At 41.6% G+C, this 22,200-nt stretch overlaps 2 protein-coding genes, 2 long non-coding RNA genes and 1 pseudogene across 6 annotated transcripts; 4 read left to right on the top strand and 1 right to left on the bottom strand.

Moving 5' to 3' along the window:
* Nucleotides 1–273: 273 nt before the first annotated feature.
* Nucleotides 274–1,798, top strand: LOC119629025 (uncharacterized). Of its 3 annotated transcripts, none has more exons than XR_005245125.2 (5): nucleotides 274–395; nucleotides 476–652; nucleotides 1,030–1,137; nucleotides 1,221–1,355; nucleotides 1,519–1,798. It is a non-coding gene; the product is annotated as an uncharacterized LOC119629025 (long non-coding RNA). The 3 variants fall into 3 exon arrangements; XR_009974111.1 differs by having other exon boundaries at nucleotides 1,210–1,355; XR_009974110.1 differs by lacking the exon at nucleotides 1,221–1,355.
* LOC110386486 (uncharacterized) lies at nucleotides 999–3,885 on the bottom strand. Its single transcript, XR_005245126.2, has 2 exons — nucleotides 3,283–3,885; nucleotides 999–3,077 (listed from the first exon to the last, which is right to left on the bottom strand). It is a non-coding gene; the product is annotated as an uncharacterized LOC110386486 (long non-coding RNA).
* Nucleotides 3,886–4,140: 255 nt separating this feature from the next.
* LOC105842776 (esterase FE4) lies at nucleotides 4,141–7,052 on the top strand. Its single transcript, XM_038013439.2, has 3 exons — nucleotides 4,141–4,372; nucleotides 5,057–6,300; nucleotides 6,738–7,052. Exons 1-3 carry the CDS (start codon nucleotides 4,196–4,198, stop codon nucleotides 6,916–6,918), a joined length of 1,602 nt encoding a protein of 533 aa, XP_037869367.1. The 5' UTR covers nucleotides 4,141–4,195; the 3' UTR covers nucleotides 6,919–7,052.
* Nucleotides 7,053–12,690: 5,638 nt separating this feature from the next.
* LOC101741370 (juvenile hormone esterase-like) lies at nucleotides 12,691–15,220 on the top strand (annotated as a pseudogene).
* A 2,872-nt stretch (nucleotides 15,221–18,092) lies between these two features.
* Nucleotides 18,093–18,938, top strand: LOC119629006 (uncharacterized). Its single transcript, XM_038013311.1, has one exon. It carries the CDS (start codon nucleotides 18,093–18,095, stop codon nucleotides 18,936–18,938), a length of 846 nt encoding a protein of 281 aa, XP_037869239.1.
* Nucleotides 18,939–22,200: the final 3,262 nt, after the last annotated feature.

Genomic DNA, 22,200 nt, shown 5'->3' with positions numbered 1-22,200 from the left:
ACCCTGCCTCGAGCGAAGTGAAGTGACAACGAAGTTTGTTTATACTACTACTAGGGATAGCCGTAAACACGCAAATGTAAATCGAAGCTTACCGGTTTCAGTTTTTCGTTGTATTTATAAGCATTCTGTAAGAAAATACTATGAATTTAAGCTTTGGTGTTAAAGCCACATCTAATATATCTAAAAAGAAAATTAAAAGTCATATATTTATGATATTAATTGTAATTTCTGGCTGCACGCTAAGTTCCTTTGCGTGCACTAGCGAATACCAGAATAAAAAAATAAAATTTTAATTGTTTTCAAAACAATCTCGAGCGGTCGGAAGTTTTTATTTTACTTTTTCTAATTTTTTTGTTACTTTGTGAGTGAATTTAACGTTAAATAAAAATTATGAGGTAAGTAAAAGTTAGTTTTCAGGCTATCAATGGTTCATCCATTTGTTTTTTAATCTAAAATTTCAATATATTACCAACAGATTTAACGAGCGTTCTTCTCATCCGACATTGGTGCAAATAGAGGCATTGATAGACGTTTTGGATTAAAAGCTAGCGAAACAAAAGGTTTAATCGTATCTCAACATGTTGAATAAGAGAACAAGGATATTAAAAAAATATAGGAACTAAATTCTCTTGTCAGATATGATCCATTCCCGGTGAGATATTTAGGACATGTTAACATCTATTTATGTATGATAAATCTATCTACTACGTTTTTATTGATATTCTATTTTAACAGGGAATATCGGTAATTTATCTGTATCTCAAATCCACCAATAACAAAAAAAATATATTGAATTAAATAAATCAAATCATTAACAATTTAGGTATTGCAAGTTGGATTGATGTTGTTGGAATGTTTTTATTGATGCAGAGGTGACTGTATTTATGGTAAAGGGTGTGCATATTGGTACAGGGGTGGCAGGCAGTTCCAGAGTATTGACTAAACTGACATTATGTAGGCTAAAGGCTGCATACTCCGTTTAAAATAAATGAACAAAATTTAGGCATAACCTATTTTATTATATTTAAGGAACTACAACAGATTGAAAATACTAATCCACATCATCAGAATATTGTAAGGAGAATTTATTGCCAACTCGGAAAATGTATCAGTATTGGAACAATCCCAAACATACAGGTATGTATGTTATACCTAATTATCTTAAATAAATACCTAAACAAAACTTGCATTTTAAAAATTAATATTTAGTGGCTTTTTAGCATTGCATCAAGAATCACCTATTTTGCAGTCATCCTCCCCTAACTAAATGCAAGTGACTTCTACTTATTGTGATGCTACTACTAGTAGCTCCAGCCACAGTAGGTCTCATGTTAGTCAAGAGATTGGGTTGTTAGGTAAGTGTTTATTCAGGTCAAAGTACCTATTCATTGAACAACCATATTAGGGACATTGATTTGTGCATAATGCTGTTACTTGTTAATAAAAACCTTTTCTTGTATGTATTCTAAACATTGTATTTTAACTAACCTTGTTTTTAAATAAATTTATTTTTTTCAGCACCTCAACACCTGACCTGCTATTTCACCACTTTTCAATGAAAAGCAGAGTGTACTCAAATTACAACAAATTACACAGTACCAGGATATATAACTTAAACAACCTGGGGGAATAAATAGTCGACAGTCTGCAAGAAGGATGAACTGTTGGTGGAATTAGCATATGCAGCTAGGAATTTTAAACCTGTATTTCCACATATTACTGATGCAAACAAATTTCAAAATTATTGTATATAACTATTGAATAAAACTATAATAAAACTATTTTTATAAATCATTAATTTATATTTGAAGTTACTTCACACTATAAGTAAGCTAATTAGTAGAATTTAACAAAGTAATTCAACATGACCACCATAATGTAAATGTAATCTCATAGTCTGAGATTATGGGAACTGGCAGCTCTGCACAATTGCAAATGTTGTGCAAAACACAACAGACAACAGCTATTTTTGCTACCTTATCAGGGTGATAAATTGGCACCTGACAAACACCTGAATCTACTCTTTAACAGAACTATTGTTCTTTTCACTGAGTTACGGGCAGTGGAATGAAGGTGGTGCTACAAACCTTCAGGAGTATCTCTCTCCGTATTAGCATTAGCTAGCCATTATTAGCAGGTATTAGCTAGCATAGCATTATCGCCTATTTCTGAAGCAGTAATGCGTTTCGGTTTGAAGGGTGGCGCAGCCGTTGTAACTATACTGAGACCTTCGAATTTATATCTCAAGGTTGGTGGCGCATTTACGTTGTAGATGTCTATGGGCTCCAGTAACCACTTAACACCAGGTGGGCTGTGAGCTCGTCTAACCATTTAGATGGTGAAATGAAAAAAAAATTAGCAAAAGGTTTCATAAGGTTGGAACGTTGAGCATATACAGAAAGACCGAAAAGATGTTAAATAATTATAATGGTCATTACTTGCTGTTGACTAATCTTTAGTAGATTTTATTTTGTTTTTTTTATAACTGAATAAAGTTTATTTAATATAAATACTAAATTTCACAATAACTTTAAAGCAATATACACAATTCAATTTAACTGAAATGAATACAATCTGAATACATAGTTCATAATACACATTTCGTTTATGGATTACATATCATCAGAATTTCGAAAAATATTAATGGCTTTACAAATTGTACATTTTCTGGCATGATAGCCTTTGTGACAGTAAAACCATTTTTTATTGGTAGCAGGTCTTTTTAAGGCCACCAACGTCCCATCAATACACCCAACAACCAAAGTGATTTTAATTTTTTTACAAAAACTGCAATATTTTGCATTAGATTAATATTGGTACTTTTTTATGAAGAAAAAAAATATTTATTTAGTTTAAACCACCTTCTTCTTTTTTCTTCAGTTTTCCTTCAACTTTTGCCATTCTTGAGCATTCTGCGGGAATCTTAAATATTTATATATAGTTGCTGGGTTGTTCAGAGCCTCCACAACCTCAGATATACACTGGGATATCTGGGACAAATATGTTCTTATATTTTCTTTTATGATTTTTTTGGTAACTTCATTTGCCCAAATAAACAAGGTGCACAGTAACTGAAACTAAGAAATAATCATTATACAATACACATAGTTAATAGAGAATCTAATTTGTATTCTTTCAAGATATTTTTGGTAGATTAGTTTAGTGGTATTGTTTTACAATAATGGGAGAGTTGGATATAAACAAATGAGCAAACTTTAATAATATGTTTTAAAGTACCTATTTTGTACATAAAGACACAATCTTACCACATGGAATACCTACCTTTAGAAGAGTTGAAAGTCCTTTTCAATGGCTTTTAGTGGTCTTCGTCAAAGGGTGTAATTCACACCCTAACTGGTTCATATGATCCTTCGACAATCTATACACTTTCTTTATACTTTTACATAGTCGTCATCTCAAGTTAAAAGTGATAAATTGTGAATTTCGTAGGCTTGCCGACGCATTTCACGCTGATCCGTAGCGTCAGCCTTTTCAACAATGTTTTCAATAAAAACATACGCTCCATAAAATATCGATGAAGAATAAAGTTATTTTAAAGTGCAATTTTGTTAATTAATAGTATTTTTTTAATAATTAACAGCCGTTTATAACGTTTTCGTATATTCTCACTCACAACAAACACTTAAAACACTAACTTTTGATTTGACAAATAAAATGATTTTGCGATGCGAAGTTCTTGCCGAAATTCGACGTGATTTACACTACAGAATGCCGTTTCAAACGTCAACTCATACATTTTAGTAAAAAAAACTCACGCTTGCTAGTTCAATTCACCCGCGAGGGGCGCTAGTGTAGATTCGTCACTACAATGAAATTTACAGAATGCCAATTTGAAAACTCACACCAAATTCACGTGCGAGTTTGTTAAACAACGCTTACAGAATCGCACGGCTGACCATAATATGTATTGTTTTCACGATTCATGATGTTTTTGGACAATATTCACTAATTTCAATTAATGACTTTCGAATTCTTATCGATAAGAGATCTAATTATGCAGAAAGAATATAGAATATCAGAGATCCTATCGATAAGAGACGATTACGGGTGCGTGACAATGCATATCAGATTTATTTGATTTAACAGAGATTGTCGCTCCGTTATCATTTTGAGCTACAGGTCTTAACTATATAAATATCTGAGAGCGTCCAAACAGCACATTCCCAGTGCAAGTATGCTGCGATTGGTTGCTCTGTTAGGCTTGTTGTCGGCGGTGGCTGCCCGGTTGAGGGTAGACCCCCTTGTTGATACTCAGCGGGGACTCATCAGGGGACTGAGGTCCGAAAATGGAAAGTTCGCGAAGTTTTTGGGCATACCGTACGCACTAGTTGATGAGAACAATCCTTTCGGGGTGAGTACGAATATATTTTTTCCTACCTATTCTAGTAGCCTTGAGGGGTTATGCTAGATTCACAGAATGAGTAGTTAGGTGAGCTGACGGGGCTCTAACCTGACGACGTTGCTAACATTAGCCCTAGCAAGAGCAGTGTTTCGTAGAAGCTACCACCGGATCGGAAGCGCGACCCACTGAGAAGATCCGCTGAGAAACCCAGAGGGTTGTGTCTGTGGGTTAATTTACTCGCCGAGCCCTTCGTCGCAAGCGACGGGTTCGGCAAGGATGACGACCGGTGCTTGAGGTACCCAAAAGCACCGCTAGTGGATCAGCAGGATCCGAAATGACGCTTGAGTACAAATGAGTGTATTTTGAAGTATCGGGGTCTAAGATACTTATTTTTACCAAAACACGAATCAGTCAAATAATATTTATATGGATGCGATAGATGTTATAAGGTACAAAATTCAATGAATATGTTTGGGTTCATATTGTAACTTTATTCGGCGTTTATATTATTATTTTTTAAAAACGAAAGCCAAAATTTTACGCTTCTCTCCAGAGGTTCTAAAGTGTTAAGTTTGCTTACAAGCATTCAGGAGAAGAATTCTAAACCTATTAATTAAAATAAACAATCTAACATTACAATACTCGTAATAATTGTAATATTCTATCGAAATCAAAGAACATGTTATTTTTCAGCCATCAGTACCACACCCTGGTTTCGAAGAGACATTCGAAGCATACGATGATTCCGTAGTTTGTCCTCAAGTTACTAAGGGCGTCGGAGTTGGTAGTCTCCAGTGTTTGAACCTGAACGTTTATGTCCCAAACACAGCTACATCGCGCAACAAGCGCCCCGTGATGATTTGGATCCACGGAGGAGGCTTCGCCACCGGCAGTGGGACAGGCAGGGACTTCTCCTTCGACGACCTGGTCCGACATGACGTCATCGTCGTATCGGTCAACTACCGACTCGGACCCTATGGGTTCTTATGCTTGGACAGTCCTGATATTCCCGGGAACCAGGGTTTGAAGGATCAAGCTCTTGCTCTCAGATGGATTAAGGAAAATATCGAAGCGTTCGGCGGAGATGTCTCTAAAATAACCTTGTTCGGAGAGAGTGCTGGTGGCATCGCTGTCGAGCTACACCTACTGACCGACCAGGATAAACTGTTCAATCAGGTGATCATCCAGAGTGGATCTGTTTTCTTTGCTGGGGGTATTAGGAAACCTAGCAACCGTGTTCCAATAGAAATAGCAAGCCAGCTGGGATTCGAAACTGACAACTTCGTAGAGGCGGTAAAGTTTCTGGCCAGTCAAGACCCCCACCTGGTGGTCGCAGCCAGCACTTCTCAAAGCTCTGCCATAAGAGGCGGTACTCTTAGACCTTGCCGAGAGAACAAATACGACGGAGTTGGCAATTTTCTTTCGGATTTTCCTGAAAATTTAAGGGCTAGAAACATTCCTGCTATTTATGGAGTAAACAATAAAGAATTTCTAACATTACATGCTTATGTGACCCCAGAAGATTACGAGGTGACAGGAATTCGAACTTTTCTGGAACGGGCTTTCAACTTGACCGATAGCGAGATGGAAGATCACGTGAGACATTTCTACATCGGAGACGAGACGCTGACCGAGAAGCAGTTCGATGAGTTTATAGATTTTGCGTCGGACTATTACTTTAACTACGGCGTCCAGCGGTCTATTAAGAAGTCATTGGCAGACGGTAACAAGGAGGTATATTACTACGTGTTCTCGTACGACGGAGGCAGGAATGCCATGAAGCAGTACCTCGGCATAACGGCGGAGGGCGCTGCGCACGCGGACGAGCTCGGCTACCTGCTGGCCGTGGATTTGGTCCCGGGACAACACATCGCCGAGGAGGACCAACTGATCATCGACAGGATCACTACTCTTTGGGCAAATTTTGCTAAATACAGGTATGTTCAGCTTACACGTAAATATATACCAATAAACAATTTGAGTAATGGAACTCCAATTGCAAACCGATTTCCTTAAAGTTTCTTTTGTTTTATTACTTATATGGTTAGACTGGCTCGTGACCCACCTTATGTTAAGTGGTTACAGGAACCCATAAACATATACAACGTAAATTTCGTCACCCATCTAAAACGGCTGCTCCACCCTTAAAACAGAAACGCATAACTGTTTCACGGTAGAACTGGGCAGGGTGCTGGTACCTACCCGCGCAGACATTACACGATGTTATTCCTTCACCGTGGAAGTCATTCGTGAGCATATGTTTAGTACGTATTGCATTAGAAAAATTGCAGCGGGCTTCCTTTAGGCCACAACGACTTCAACGTTACAGAGATCAATGTGTATAGATGTCGTTTGATGCCTTTCCATGTTCCAGCAACCCCACCCCTGAGCCGACGGACCTGCTGCCGGTCGTGTGGACGACAGTAGAAGGTAACAAGCGGCCGTATCTGGACATCGACACCGACCTGCAGCTCAGAAGCAGGCCCTTCCACCACCGGATGGCCTTCTGGGATCTCTTCTATAAGCTCTATGGAGAATTGGAACGCAGGAACTAGCAGCCGAAATAAAAAATTAACCAGTACGAGATACAGTTTATATGAAGGTTTATATACAGGTTATACAAGAATATAAACTGACCAGGATTCTTATATACATAAATATAAAATCAACATAAATTGAATCTTATGCATTTTAGATGTGTTTCATTTATTATAGATTCTCTCTGCAGATATGGCATTTTAGAATGAATCCCACACGACCACGATGTCAATCTGAATTTAAAAAACTAGAGTAACATGCATGTGTCAACATAGTGAGGGTCTTTCCGGTGTTGCCGTGGAAACCCCCCCACAAAAAAGGCACTTCTAGTGAGTGCTGATAGCTGTCAACAGTACGGGCACTCATTCCGCAGCTGTCAGTCGTGCTTCTGATGTCTCAAGTTTGGGCGATCACGCCACGGCCCTCTGTGCTCGTGACCGGAAAACCGCCATCGAACCGCTTAGTTTAGAACTACCGAGGTTGCCCCCAAATTGAAACGCCGCGTTGCTCGACAACACCGCCTTCACGCTCCCGGCCCTGAAGCTTCAGCACACTCTGTGCTAAGTCTGCCTTTGTGCCGGCAGCATGCCCAGCGTTACGGCTTGGGCTAAGCCGTTGCCATACACGAATAACGCTGCGACACCCCTGTAACTCGCCCCTCCTCCGCGATTCGTCCTTCCCCCGCCACTTGTCGTCCGATTGCGTCCGACAATCTCGCACTAGCGATCGACATTTTCCAGTCGATCAACTTTGAGCGAGTTAGCGCTTCGAGCGATTCCAACCGCACCGCCTCCCCTGCACAACGCTGACGTATACGCGTCATCAAATACGCACGTCCTCCACTCTCTACGCCGGTAATCAGTGGCGTACATAGATAGAATAAAACTCCTATCCGTAACGATAGGATTTTTTAACGCTTACGGTCTCGCAAATCAACGTGATCAGGATTGTGATTTTTAGTGTGACCATCGTATTGAGATTTTCTTAGTACAGGTGACCCTCCTTAAACCCACGCGTCGCGACCCTAAAATTGCAAACCATACATGGTTAAGAATGACAGACTTACCGCTCGCGGTGATGGTACCCTCTGCGCTCGCTCACATCGAAGCATCAGTGTGCCGAATCTCACTGACGGGATACTCGCCGATCGTCATTGCGTCCGCTCATAAGATCGTTCGATAAGATCGTTCGATAAGATCGTTATAAACAGTGACATCGAGGCGCTCGGCATGGATGCTCTGTCATTCTGGCGGGTGACCTGAATTGTAAGCACATCAGGTGGAACTCGCATACCACAATCCCGAACGGTAGACGTCTCGATCTCAACTTTGATATCGTCGTTCCGCTAACCTCGATTCACTGCCCGGGTACTATTTTTCTAATGAAATACGTACTTAACAAATGTTCACGATTGACTTTCACTGTGAAGGAATAACATCGTGTAATAAAAATCAAAGCCGCAAAAATTAAAATTTTGTAAGTGGTAGGACCTCTTGCGAGTCCGCACGGGGAGGCACCACCACCCTGCCTATTTCTGCCGTAAAGTAGTAATGCGTTTCGGTTTGAAGGGTGGAGCAGCCGTTGTAGATGTCTCTGGGCTCCAGTAACCACTTAAAACCAGGTGGGCTGTGAGATCGTCCATCCATCTAGGCAATATAAAAAAAACGATGAAGTAGTTTCAGAGTTAGACTCAGACCACCGTCCCGTCGTTATGAAACTTGGTCGCGCTCCTGATTGACGTTCTCGTAACGGGAACGCGTCACGAGAACTGTGGTGGATTGGCACACGCGAGGCATTAGCCTGGCAGAATGTGATCCACCATCGCTCCCGCTTAGCCCAGAGTCTACCCCGTCCCCTCAGGATAGCGTTGAAGCCATAGACATCGATGGAAGTCAAAGACCTGATCAAAGACCTACGTCCTCGTAAGGCTCCCGGTTCTGATAGTATATGTATCTAATCGTGCTATCAAATTTCTACCCGCCTAACTCATCCTGATGATGGCATTTATTTTCAATGCCTATGACAAATTGCATCTTTCCTGCGGTGTGGAAAGAAGCGGACGTTATCGGTATATATAAACCCCATAAACCGAAAATTCTTCCGACTAGTCAACCCGATCAACCTCCTAAAACCTCTAGAAAAACTGTACGAGCGTCTACTCTACAATCGCCCCAGAGACTTCGTCTCCTCCAAGAGCATTCTTATTGATGAACGATTTGGATTCCGCACGACTCACTCATGCGTACAACAGGTGCACCGCTTTACGGAGCACCTTCTCGTTGAGCTTAACTGACGTAAACCGATTAATACGGGAGCCCTCTTCTTCAACGTCGCAAAAGCGTTCGAAAATTTTGGCAAAACGGTTTGTTATTCAAACTATTTAACGTGGGCGCGCCGGACAGTCTCACCGTGATCAACATATGAGACTTCTTGTCGAATAGTTTTTTCAGATACCGAGTCGAGGGTACCCCCGCTCCTCCCCGCGACTTCTCACGGGCGGGGACCAGCAAGGCTTCGTCCTCTCTCCGTTCCTATTTAGTTTATTTATCAACGTCATTCCTCAGTGGCCGCAGATCCAGTTAACCTTATTCGCCGACGACACGACCGTTTATTATTCGAGTAGAAACAAGTCCCTAATTGCGAGTAAACTTCAAAGCGCAGCTGTAGCACTCGGACAGTGGTTCCGGAAATGGCGCATCGATATTAACTCGGCGAAAACCACAGCGGTGCTCTTTCAAAGGGGGAATTCAACCCCTATTTCCTCCCCCGCATTAGGGGTAGAAATATCACACCCCAGATCGCCTTCTTCGGCCAACCCATCCTTTAGGCCAGGAAGGTCAAGTACCTGGGAGTTATCCTGGATACATCTACGACATTCCACCCACAGATGGTCTCTGCGTGATCGCATCGCGTTTATTCTCTGCAGACTTTATTATTCCATGATTTGCTAGCGGAGTAAAATGTGCCGCCGCTGACTACTCCCCAACTCCTGCTCATGCAGGAGCCAGTTACCGTCGACGCCCCGGATACGTTCTTACGAATCAATCAAATCCATTAACCTCAGCACTAGACGCCTTCAGCTCTAACACTAAGAGGTCGAACTCGGCAAAGAGTTCGACGTGCAACCTAACGCATAGATCAGCCCGCTGAGTTTCTCGCCAGATCTTCTCAGCGGGTTGGCGACCCGATCGATAGTAGATTCATTCGCGAAGCAGCTGCTCTTGAGTTGTTAGGTCTCTCTTGGAGGCGCGCGGGCAGCTGTTATCAAATCCCTCCCCTCCGTTCCGTGACAGAGATGAAAATCATGGATCCATTCCAAGCCATGTTCGTATCTTATCTTTATACAGTAGTTCAATTTAATTTTAGTGTACATAATATAATAGTTTAGAAATGTTACCTTTAAGACCTAATAATAATTGTTTTAAGAAATAGGTTGTTTACTTCATAATAAAGTAAAAGCAAATGCTTATTACACATTTATTTGAACCAATATTGATACAATGTTACATTCTACATCTAGATCAGGGGCTCCCAAACTTAATTTGTCTACTGCCCACTTTGAGAATAAATTACTTTTTAGCGCCCCCATTTTTTCACTTACTTAAAAACCACTATAACTTCAAATTAAATGAATTATTGCCAGCTATATTAGTGGAGATTAAACATTCATTCTCAACGAGACTTTTACTATAACCCGCAAGAGTTTACTTGATACCTGAGCGCAGTAGGTGGCAGTACACAACGGCGAGGTCTCAAGTGAACTCTCACGGGCTACACCTGCTAATGAAAATGATTATTGAAACGCAACTCTATAGTATTCAGAGTATCTTTTATTCAAAATAAAACATACATAATCGATTCTAATATAAAAACTAATGTGTAGGATGAATCTGATGCTGTTTAATAAGTTTGTTGATATCAAGGTTCCAATTTACTCAAGAACAGCCACAAGTCGCCACGTTGCATGCAAACGATTTCCCTTTTTAGTAAGCAGCGTTGCCACAGCACTAAATCCGCCTTCACACAAATATGACGATGGGATTGCTGTCAAGAATCGTTGAACGATTGACAGCAATCCAGGGTACGATTGCGGGATAGGATTTTGTAGCCAACATTCTTGATAGCCATTTTTGAACTTTATTTTTATTTCCTCGTTCGTTGTCAATTCTGTTAGTTCTTCTTCCAGCTGAGGTGATATTGCTGTGTTGACATTTGAAAGTATTAATAGTAAGTAAGTGATGTAAGCTATGTCATGTTTTGATGTAATGAGCTTCTTGCGCAATTCTGTATCTTTAGTTTCCAAGAACTCTATCACAGAGTCAGACAGGTTGTAAAATCGAGTCAGACAATTAGTTGCCTCTTGATAGCCAAATCTTCGTCATTAGTAACACAAAACTGATGATAATAATCTATCATTCAAAGAGCTGTTACGGATTTTATTGACTGCTTTGATGACATATTGCACTGATTGAAATAGTCGTTCACTTAAATTTCTGGCAACCAAATGTTGTCTATGAATAACGCAATGTACAGCAAGGCCATCAAGAATTTTTTCATCACAATACTTTTCCAATGTATTTGAATATGGTTTTTTCGGTCTCTAAATTTCCAGCAAACAATTGTTCTTCACATATTTTCTCATCTTTTATAAACCTCACGTAAGACAGCTACAATGCTTCATTAGTTGGTAAAGTGGACTCAACCAACTGAATTGAGAATTGACTAGTCCTCAGATGATTGCACAATGATTCTTCAATGTTTTCAGCAATTTCATCAATTCTTATTGTCAATTCAATTAAAATTTTTAATTTATTTATTAAATAAAACAGGATAGATATATGAATTACGGGGAGAGGAATATCGAACCGAGTTAGTTTGAGCAATATCTTAACTAATATTAGTTGATGTTCACAAGTTGTAGTCGAGAGTTGAAAGCTCAGTCGGTGTCCAAGAGTCCCCTCCTAGATGAAATTACAAAACGCCTCCCAAGCCTCTACACAAGGCCCCCATTTTTTTTTGGGTCTCTTATCGCCCCTTTTAGGCCTGCAGCGCCCACAAGGGGGCGTTATCGCCCACTTTGGGAAAGGCTGGTCTACAGCAATGGTCTTTAGCATAGATGTCAGACATGAGCGTAATCCCTAATACCCCGGCTGACGAATAAAAACCACGTAAAATATATCACGTTGCATTAGTATTAAGCTTACATTGTTCAGAGTAGCCAGTGCATGCATGCATGCCTCATACTCTTCGTCTTCTGATGAGAGGTTCTTCAGCACCGCATCCATCAACAACGGGAGTCTCGTCACTCGCTGCATCGGTAGCATCAGGAACGAGTGGAGGGATAGACTCTGGCAAGCCGGGTGACTCTCTGGCCTGTGACCGAGTGATAAATATAGCTTTCTTTCGATCTGCGCACATGTGAGTACTAGGGTGGTAATGTATGGCGCGGCGGGTTTGCATTCACAGAGACGATAAGTATAAATCGATTAACGATGATCACATTTGAAAAGCTCACATATCTGACCATGATATGTATTGTTTTCATGATTCATGATGTTTTTGGATAGAATTTATTAATTTAAATTACATTTCAATTAATGACTTTCGAATTTTTATCAATAAGAGATCTAATTATGCAGAAAGAATATAGAATATCAGAGATCCTATCGATAAGAGACGATTACGGCCGAGTGACAATGCATATCAGACTAATTTGATTTAACAGAGATTGTCGCTCCGTTATCATTTTGAGCTACAGGTCCTAACTATATAAATATCTGACAGCGTCCAAACAGCACATTCCCAGTGCAAGTATGCTGCGATTGGTTGCTCTGTTAGGCTTGTTGTCGGCGGTGGCTGCCCGATTGAGGATAGACCCGCTTGTTGATACTCAGCGGGGACTCATCAGGGGACTGAGGTCCGAAAATGGAAATTCGCGAAGTTTTTGGGCATACCGTACGCACTAGTTGATGAGAACAATCCTTTCGGGGTGAGTACGAATGAATCTATTTGAAAGTATCGGGTTTTAGATACTTATATTTACCATAATACGAATCAGTGAAAGAACATTTATAAGTAAGTAATGGATGCGATAGATGTTATCCGGTAGAAATTTCAATGAATATGTTTTAGGTTAGTTTTGTAATTTTTTTCGGCGTTGATACATACAATTTAATTTTTTTAAACGAAATCAATTCTTCGCGGATATCTCTTGCGGTTCTAAAGTGTTAAGTTTATTAACCAGAATTCTCAACCTATTAATTAAAATAAACAATAGCAGTATATTAATTATTGTAGTATTCTATCGAAATCAAAGGACATTTTACTTTACAGCCATCAGTATCACACCCTGGATTCGAAGAGACATTCGAAGCGTACGATGATTCCGTAGTTTGTCCTCAAGTTACTAAGGGCGTCGGAGTTGGTAGTCTCCAGTGTTTAAACCTGAACGTTTATGTCCCAAACACGGCTACATCGCGCAACAAGCGCCCCGTGATGATTTGGATTCACGGAGGAAGCTTCGCCACCGGCAGTGGGACAGGCAGGGACTTCTCCTACGACGACCTGGTCCGACATGACGTCATCGTTGTATCGGTCAACTACCGACTCGGACCCTACGGGTTCTTATGCTTGGACAGTCCTGATATTCCCGGCAACCAGGGTTTGAAGGATCAAGCTCTTGCTCTCAGATGGATTAAGGAAAATATCGAAGCGTTCGGCGGAGATGTTTCTAAAATAACCTTATTCGGAGAGAGTGCTGGCGGCGTCGCTGTCGATCTACACTTACTGACCGACAAAGATGAACTGTTCAATCAGGTGATCATTCAGAGTGGATCTGCTTTCTTTGCTGGGGGTATTAGAAAACCTAACAACCGTGTTCCAATAGAAATAGCGAGCCAACTGGGATTCGAAACTGATAACTTCGCAGAGGCGATAAAGTTTCTGGTCGATCAAGACCCCCACCTGGTGGTCGCAGCTAGCACTTCTCAAAGATCTACCTTAGGAGGCAACACCCTCAGACCTTGCCTAGAGAACAAATACGACGGAGTTGACAGTTTTCTTTCCGACTTTCCTGAAAATTTAAGGGCTAGAAACATTCCTGCTATTTATGGAGTAAACAATAAAGAATTTCTTACATTACATGCTTTTGTGACCCCAGAAGATTACGAGGTGACAGGAATTCGAGCTTTTCTGGAACGGGCTTTCAACTTGACCGATAGCGAGATGGAAGACCACGTGAGACATTTCTACATCGGAGACGAGACGCTGACCGAGAAGTTTTTCGATGAGTTTATAGATTTTGCATCGGACTATTACTACAACTACGGCGTCCAGCGGTCTATTAAGAAGTCATTGGCTGACGGTAACAAGGAGGTATATTACTACGTGTTCTCGTACGACGGAGGCAGGAATGCCATGAAGCAGTACCTCGGCATAACGGCGGAGGGCGCTGCGCACGCGGACGAGCTCGGCTACCTGCTGGCCGTGGATGCGGTCCCGGGACAACACATCGCCGAGGAGGACCAACTGATCATCGACAGGATCACTACTCTTTGGGCTAATTTTGCTAAATACGGGTATGTTCAGCTTATACGTAAATATATACCAATAAACAATTTGAATAATGGAACTCCAAATGCAACAACCGAGTTCCTTACATTTTCTTTTGTTTTATTACTTATATGGCGAGACTAGCTCATGACTCACCTTATGTTAAGTGGTTACCGGAACCCATAAACATCTAAAACGTAAATTTCACCACCCACCTACAACGGCTGCCCCACACTTCAAACCGAAACGCATTACTGCTTCACGGTAGAACTGGGCAGGGTGCTGATACCTAACCGCGCAGACATTACACGATGTTATTCCTTCACCGTGGAAGTCATTCGTGAGCATATGTTTAGTACGTATTGCATTAGAAAAATTGCAACGGGCTTCCTTTAGGCCACAACGACTTCAACGTTACAGAGATCAATGTGTATAGATGTCGTTTGATGCCTTTCCATGTTCCAGCAACCCCACCCCTGAGCCGACGGACCTGCTGCCGGTCGTGTGGACGACAGTAGAAGGTAACAAGCGGCCGTATCTGGACATCGACACCGACCTGCAGCTCAGAAGCAGGCCCTTCCACCACCGGATGGCCTTCTGGGATCTCTTCTATAAGCTCTATGGAGAATTGGAGCGCAGGAACTAGCAGCCGAAATAAAAAATTAAGTAGTACGAGATACGGTTTATACGACGACAAGAATATAAACTGACCAGGATGCTTATATATATAAATATAAAGTCAACATAAATTGAACCTTATGTATTTTAGATGTGTTTCATTTATTATAGTATCTCCCTGCAGATATGGCATTTTAGAATGAATCCCACACGACCACGATGTCAATCTGAATTTAAAAAACTAGAGTAACATGCATGTGTCAACATAATGAGGGTCTTTCCGGTGTCGCCATGGAAACCCCCCACAAAAAAGGCACTCCTAGTCAGTGCCATAACTGTCAACAGTAAGGGCACTTATTCCGTAACTGTCAGTCGCGCTTCTGATGCATCAAGTTTGGGCGATCACGCAACGGCCCTCTGTGCTTGCGACCGGAAAACCGCAAACGAACCGCCTAGCTGCGTCCTGTACCAAACACAAGGTCACCCCGCGAACTACCGAGGTTGCCCCCAAATTGAAACGCCGCGCTGCTCGACAAAAGCGCCTTCACGCTCCCGGCCCTGACTCTAAAGCCTCAGCACACTCTGTGCTAAGTCTGCCTTCGTGCCGGCGGCATGCCCAGCGTTACGGCTTGGGCTAAACCGTTACTGTACACGAATAACGCTGTGACACCCCTGTAACTCGCCCCTGTCCCACGATTCGTCCCTCCCCCGCCATTTGTCCTCCGATTGCATCCGACAATCTCGCACTAGCGATCGTCTTTTTCTAGTTGATCAACTTTGAGCGAGTTAGCGCTTCGGGCGATGCCAACCGCGCCGCCTCCCCTGCACAACGCTGATGTATACGTGTTGTTAAATACGCACGTCCTCCCCTCACTCCACCGGTAATTAATGGCGTACATAGATAGAATAAAACCCATATCCGTAACGATAGGATTTTTTAACGCTTACGGTCTCGCAAATCAACGTGATCAGGTTTGTGATTTTTAGTGTGAACATCATATTGACATTTCCCTAGTACAGGTGACCCTGCCCGACAGAAGCCCGCGCGTCGCGATCCTAAAAATGCGAACTATAACATGGTTAAGAATGACAGACTTACCGCTCGTGGTACCGATGGTGGTATCCTCTGCGCTTGCTAACATCAAAGCATTAGTGTGCCAAATCTCACTGACGGGATACTCGTCGATCGTCATCGCGTCCGCTTATCTTCACCTGATAAGATCGTTGTAAGCAGTGACATTGAGGCGCTCGGCATGGAATGCTCCGTCATTCTGGCGGGCGACCTGAATTGTAAACACATCAGGTGGAACTCGCATACCACAATCCCCAACGGTAGACGTCTCGATCTCAACTTCGATATCGTCGTTCCACCTCGATTCACTGCCTGCTAAATATCGCCATCGTCCGGATATACTCGAAATATCATTATTAAAAAACTTGACTCTGTGCATACATTATGAAGTCATCGTGGCCTAAAGGATAAGACGTTCGGTGCATTCGTATCTAGCGATGCAACGATGTTCAAATCCCGCAGGCGGGTACTATTTTTCTAATGAAATACGTACTTAACAAATGTTCACGATTGACTTCCACTGTGAAGGAATAACATCGTGTAATAAAAATCAAACCCGCAAAAATTTTAATTTTGTATGTAGTAAGGACCTCTTAGCCTTAGCTTAGCCCGGAATCTACCCCGTCCCCCCAGGATAGCGTTGAAGCCATAGACATCGTAACGTCACACATCATCTAGATATTAGATAGGTCACCGAAGCAAGATGTAGCGTAGGACTTTCTTCACCGATTCAAATTGCCCGTCGATGACAGGGAACTCCTTAGAGCCAAGAGCACCTCGATCCAGGCTTACGATAGGTATCCTACCGAGAAAAATTATATTCGAATGCATGCCCTACAACGCGACGTAAAATCTAGCGTCGCCAAAATCCAAAATGCCAGGCGGCTTAGTTTCATAGAAGGCCTCGCGTCCTCCCAATGATCTTACTACCATTTAGCTAGGAGTCTCAAATCGAATATGGTAGTATCTAAGCTTCCCCTTATAGGCCCTTCAGGTCGACTCGCGGCATACGATTACGACTAAAAAGAGAATTGCTGGCCGATTCACTGCAAGCCCAGTGCATCCCCAGCCCTCAATCCGCGGACTCTGTTCATCTAAAATTAGTAGTAGTAGTGAGGTCGAACGCAGAGCGTCTTTGCCAACTTCGGACGCGTTACCACCCGTTACCCCGATGGAAGTCGAAGACCTGATCAAAAACCTACGTCCTCGTAAGGCTCCTCGTTCTGATAGTATATGTATCTAATCGTGCTATTAAATTTCTACCCGCCCAACTCATCCTGATGATGGCATTTATTTTCAATGCCTATGACGAATTGCATCTTTCCTGCGGTGTGGAAAGAAGTGGACGTTATCGGTATATATAAACCCCATAAACCGAAAAATCTTCCGACTAGTCAACCCGATACCTCCTCATGAAAGTAGAGGAGAAGGTAACGCATAAAGAGAAAGAAACAGAGACTAGGGAAAAGGATAAAGGTCAGAATGCGACCTTAAATGAGTTAAAGAAAAAGCTGGAAGAAAATTGCAGTCTCCTAAGAGAAACCTCCGAAAAGATGGAAGTGCTGAAACACATATTCCAGAATCAGACAGCGACTTATGCGGATATGGTGGTATCACAGCCGGGGAGACAATCTCCAAAAAGCGCCACATTACACTCAATAATGGTCTCATCTAAAGATAAAAATGAAACAGGTGATGGTATTCTCACGGAACTCCGAAAAACAGCTAGTAAAGTCGAAGTCTTGGGGCTCACCATCGACAATAAACTCACATTCAACACACACGTCAGGAATGTATGTAGAAACGCTATAGGAATGTTTAAGATCCTCGCATGTACAGCCAGAGTTGGTTGGGGTTGAGTCCTGAAGTTATCAGAGTAATATATGTGGCGGTAGTGGAGCCTACGGTGCTGTACGCGGCTGCAGCATGGCACGAATCCGTGTATAAGCTATGGGCACAAAACAACTTAATGTCATCCAAAGGGGCATCGCTCAAAAACTTTGTAAGGCATATCGCACGGTCTCCCTGAACTCGGCACTGTTAATGGCTGGGATATTCCCTTTGGATCTCCGAGTTCGAGAGGCAGCCTCTCTATATGAGGCCAAGAAGGGAGTATGCCAGTCATGGCTTGGGGACAGGGAGATCGAGCGAATGTCATCAGCAATGAACGCCCCTCATCCCGCAGAGCAACTGAGTCTGGAGTTTGGCAATCTGGTAGACGAGGAACAATATAACACCCTCAACCACCTTGATGTGAGAATCTTCACGGATGGGAGCAAGATTGAGGGCCGAGTTGGGGCCGCTTTATCCATTTGGGATGGTGAGGCCGAAATATGGTCCCACAAGCTTGCTCTCGCACCCTATTGCACCGTTTATCAGGCCGAACTTTTGGCTCTAAATTATGCAGTCAAAGAAGCCCAGCTCCGAAACGGGTCTACTTTTGGAGTCTTTAGCGACAGCAAAGCGGCATTCCTCACAGTCACTAATCACGGTTCCCTCCATCCACTAGCCGTAGACACCAGAAACATGCTGAAACAATGCACATTGCAAAATAAGACCGTTGCCCTATATTGGATAAAATCACACGCGGGGTTGGAGGGAAACGAGCGAGCAGATCAACTTGCTAAGGAAGCCGCTCTGCTGTCGAAAATGACAGACAGGCAGAACATTACGACCTGTGTCCCGTTTCATACGTCAAGCGAATTATCCGGGGTGGTTCGCTTGACGAATGGAACAGGCGATACCGGGATAGTGACAGAGCACCAGTTACCAAGCTATTTTTTCCGGATGCAGTAGCAGCGTACAGCACTGTAAGAAAAATGAGGATAACTGGGCACATTACCCAGTTCACTACGGGGCACGGAGGGTTCTCCGAATACTTGGCTAGGTTCAAGCGTAAGGGGGACCCTTCGTGTGCCTGTGAACCTGGCATGCCGGAAACGGTCGAACACTGCTGACTTGTTGTCCCATTTTTGGAAAGCAGAGGTTCGAGCTCGAAAATAAAATAAATATAAGTGTAAATAAGAAAAAATTGTGTAGATTAATTGCTGAAAAGTATGTTAAGGAACTGTTTATATATTATGCTGTACAAATAGTAAAAGTAGTGAATAAGAAAAACAAAGATTAAAAACTATGCTATCACAATATCGTGAGCATATTGTAGAATAGCATTAATTAAATAAGTTAAAATAAATAGTTGTTTTAAGAATAGCGTAAGATATAGTCAGTAAGAAAATTCTAACTCTCTACTAATTAATTAGATTAAGAAACTGAAATAAAAAGTAAACAACCCTTCCGATACACTCCTAGACCCCCGTTAATTATAGAATTAAAGCATGTGTGAGAAGAATGAAAGTACGAGAGGGATAAATGATAGAACTGGAATGGTAATAGAGGACGGAATGCTTGAGAGAGACCGTAGAATAAGTAACAAAACATGAAAGACTTTATGTTCTGGCCTTTAAAGCTTTGCACCCTAGCAGAGGAAAAGGGAAGAAAAAAAACCTCATGTCTCTAGAAAAACTGTACATGCGTCTACTTTACAATCGCCTCAGAGATTTCGTCTCCTCCAAGAGCATTCTTATGGATGAACGATTTGGATTCCGCACGAATCACTCATGCCTACAACAGGTGCACCGCTTCACGGAGCACCTTCTCGTTGAGCTTAACTGACGTAAACCGATTAATACGGGAGCCCTCTTCTTCAACGTCGCAAAAGCGTTCGAAAAATTTGGCAAAACGGTTTGTTATTCAAACTATTTAACAGATCTTCTCAGCGGGTTGGCGACCCGATCGATAGTAGATTCATTCGCGAAGCAGCTGCTCTTGAGTTGTTAAGTCTCTTTTGGAGGTGCGCGGGCAGATGTTATCAAATCCCTCCCCTCCGTTCCGTGACAGAGATGAAAATCATGGATCCATTCCAAGCCTGTTCGTATCTTATGTTTATACAGTAGTTCAATTTAATTTTAGTGTACATAATATAATATTTAGTTTAGAAATGATACCTTTAAGACCTAATAATGATTGTTTTAATAAATAGGTTGTTTACTTCATAATAAAGTAAAATCAAATGCTTATTACACATTTATTTGAACCAATATTGATACAATGCTACATTCTACATCTAGATCAGGGGCTCCCAAACTTTTTTTGTCTACTGCCCACTTTGAGAGTAAATTATTTTTTAGCGCCCCCATTTTTTCACTTACTTAAAAACTACTATAACTTCAAATTAAATTAATTATTGCAAGCTATATTAGCGAAGATTAAATATTCTTCTAAACGAGACTTTTACTATAACCCGCAAGAGTTAACTTGATACCTGAGCGCAGTAGGCGGCAGTACACAACGGCGAGGTCTCAAGTGAACTCTTACGGGCTACACCTGCCAATGAAAATGATTATTGAAACGCAACTCTATAGTATTCAGAGTATCTTTTATTCAAAATAAAACATACATAATCGATTCTAATATAAAAACTAATGTGTAGGATGAATCTGATGCTGTTTAATAAGTTTGTTGATATCAAGGTTCCAATTTACTCAAGAACAGCCACAAGTCGCCACGTTGCATGCAAACGATTTCCCTTTTTAGTAAGCAGCGTTGCCACAGCACTAAATCCACCTTCACACAAATATGACGATGGGATCGTTCAACGATTCTTGACAGCAATCCAGGGTAAGATTGCGGGAATGGATTTTGTAGCCAACATACTTTTTCAAATGTTGGCAGTATTCAAACAAGACGTCGTTACTGCAGGATACTGATAAATTCGGATGATTGTGAAACTCACATCTGCCCATATTCTTTTTGTGCAGAAACAGTTTGACTGCGGTCATTTTTTGTTTTTAATTAAATTTAGTTCATCGCCTTGCAGTTGGAGATTCATGTCGTTGAACAATTTATACAGGTCTATCATGTATGTAATGAGCTGGTTGCGCAATTCTGTATCTTTAGTTTCCAAGAATTCTATCACAGAGTCAGACAGGTTGTAAAATCGAGTCAGACAATTAGTTGTCTCTTGATAGCCAAATCTTCGCCTTTAGTAACAAAGCTGATGATAATAATCTCTCAATTAAAGAGCTGTTACGGATTTTATTGAGTGCTTTGATGACATATTGCACTGATTGAAATAGTAGTTCACTTAAATTTCTAGCAACCAAACGTTGTCTATGAATAACGCAATGTACAGCAAGGACATCAGGACTTTTATTTTATAAGTACACTATGAAACTTTTATGGTACCCTGTCATAGCCGAAGCGCCATCCGTAGCAACTGATATAATCTTTTTCGACAGAATCTCTTTCTCATCACAATACTTTTCCAATGTATTTGAATATGGTTTCGCCTTTTGTATCGGTCTCTAAATTTCCAGCAAACAATTGTTCTTCACATATTTTCTCATATTTTATAAGCCTCACGTAACAATGCTTTATTAGTTAGTAAAGTGGACTCGACCAGCTGAATTGAGAATCGACTAGTCCTCAGATGATTGCACAATGAATCTGCAATGTTTTCAGCAATTTTATCAATTCTTATTTTCAATTCAATTTCAATTTCAATTTCAATTTTTATTTTATTTATTCAATAAAACAGGACAGATATATGAACTACGCGGAGAGGAATATCGAACTGAATTAGTTTGAGCAATATCTTAATTAAAATTAGTTGATGTTCACAAGTTGTAGTCGAGAGTTGAAAGCTCAGTCGGTGTCCAAGAGTCCCCTCCTAGATGAAATTAAAAATCGCGTCCCAGGCCTCTACACAACGCCCCCCTTTTTTCTGGGTCTCTTACCCCCCCTTTTAGGCCTGCAGCGGCCACAAGGGGGCGTTATCGATCACTTTGGGAAAGGCTGGTCTACGGCATTAGTCTTTAGCATAGATGTCAGACATGAGCGTAATCCCTAATTCCCCGGATGAAGATTAATAACCACGTAAAATATAGATCACGTTGCATTAGTATTAAACTTACATTGTTCAGAGTAGCCAGTGCATGCATGCATGCCTCATACTCTTCGCCTTCTGAGGAGAGGTTCTTCAGCACCGCATCCATCAAGA

The sequence above is a fragment of the Bombyx mori genome, chromosome 10 (genome assembly GCF_030269925.1).
Source record: "Bombyx mori chromosome 10, ASM3026992v2".
Taxonomy (NCBI): domain Eukaryota; kingdom Metazoa; phylum Arthropoda; class Insecta; order Lepidoptera; family Bombycidae; genus Bombyx; species Bombyx mori.
The sequence above is the reverse complement of the archived record's forward strand: the minus strand, read 5'-3'. Positions and strand labels throughout refer to the sequence as shown.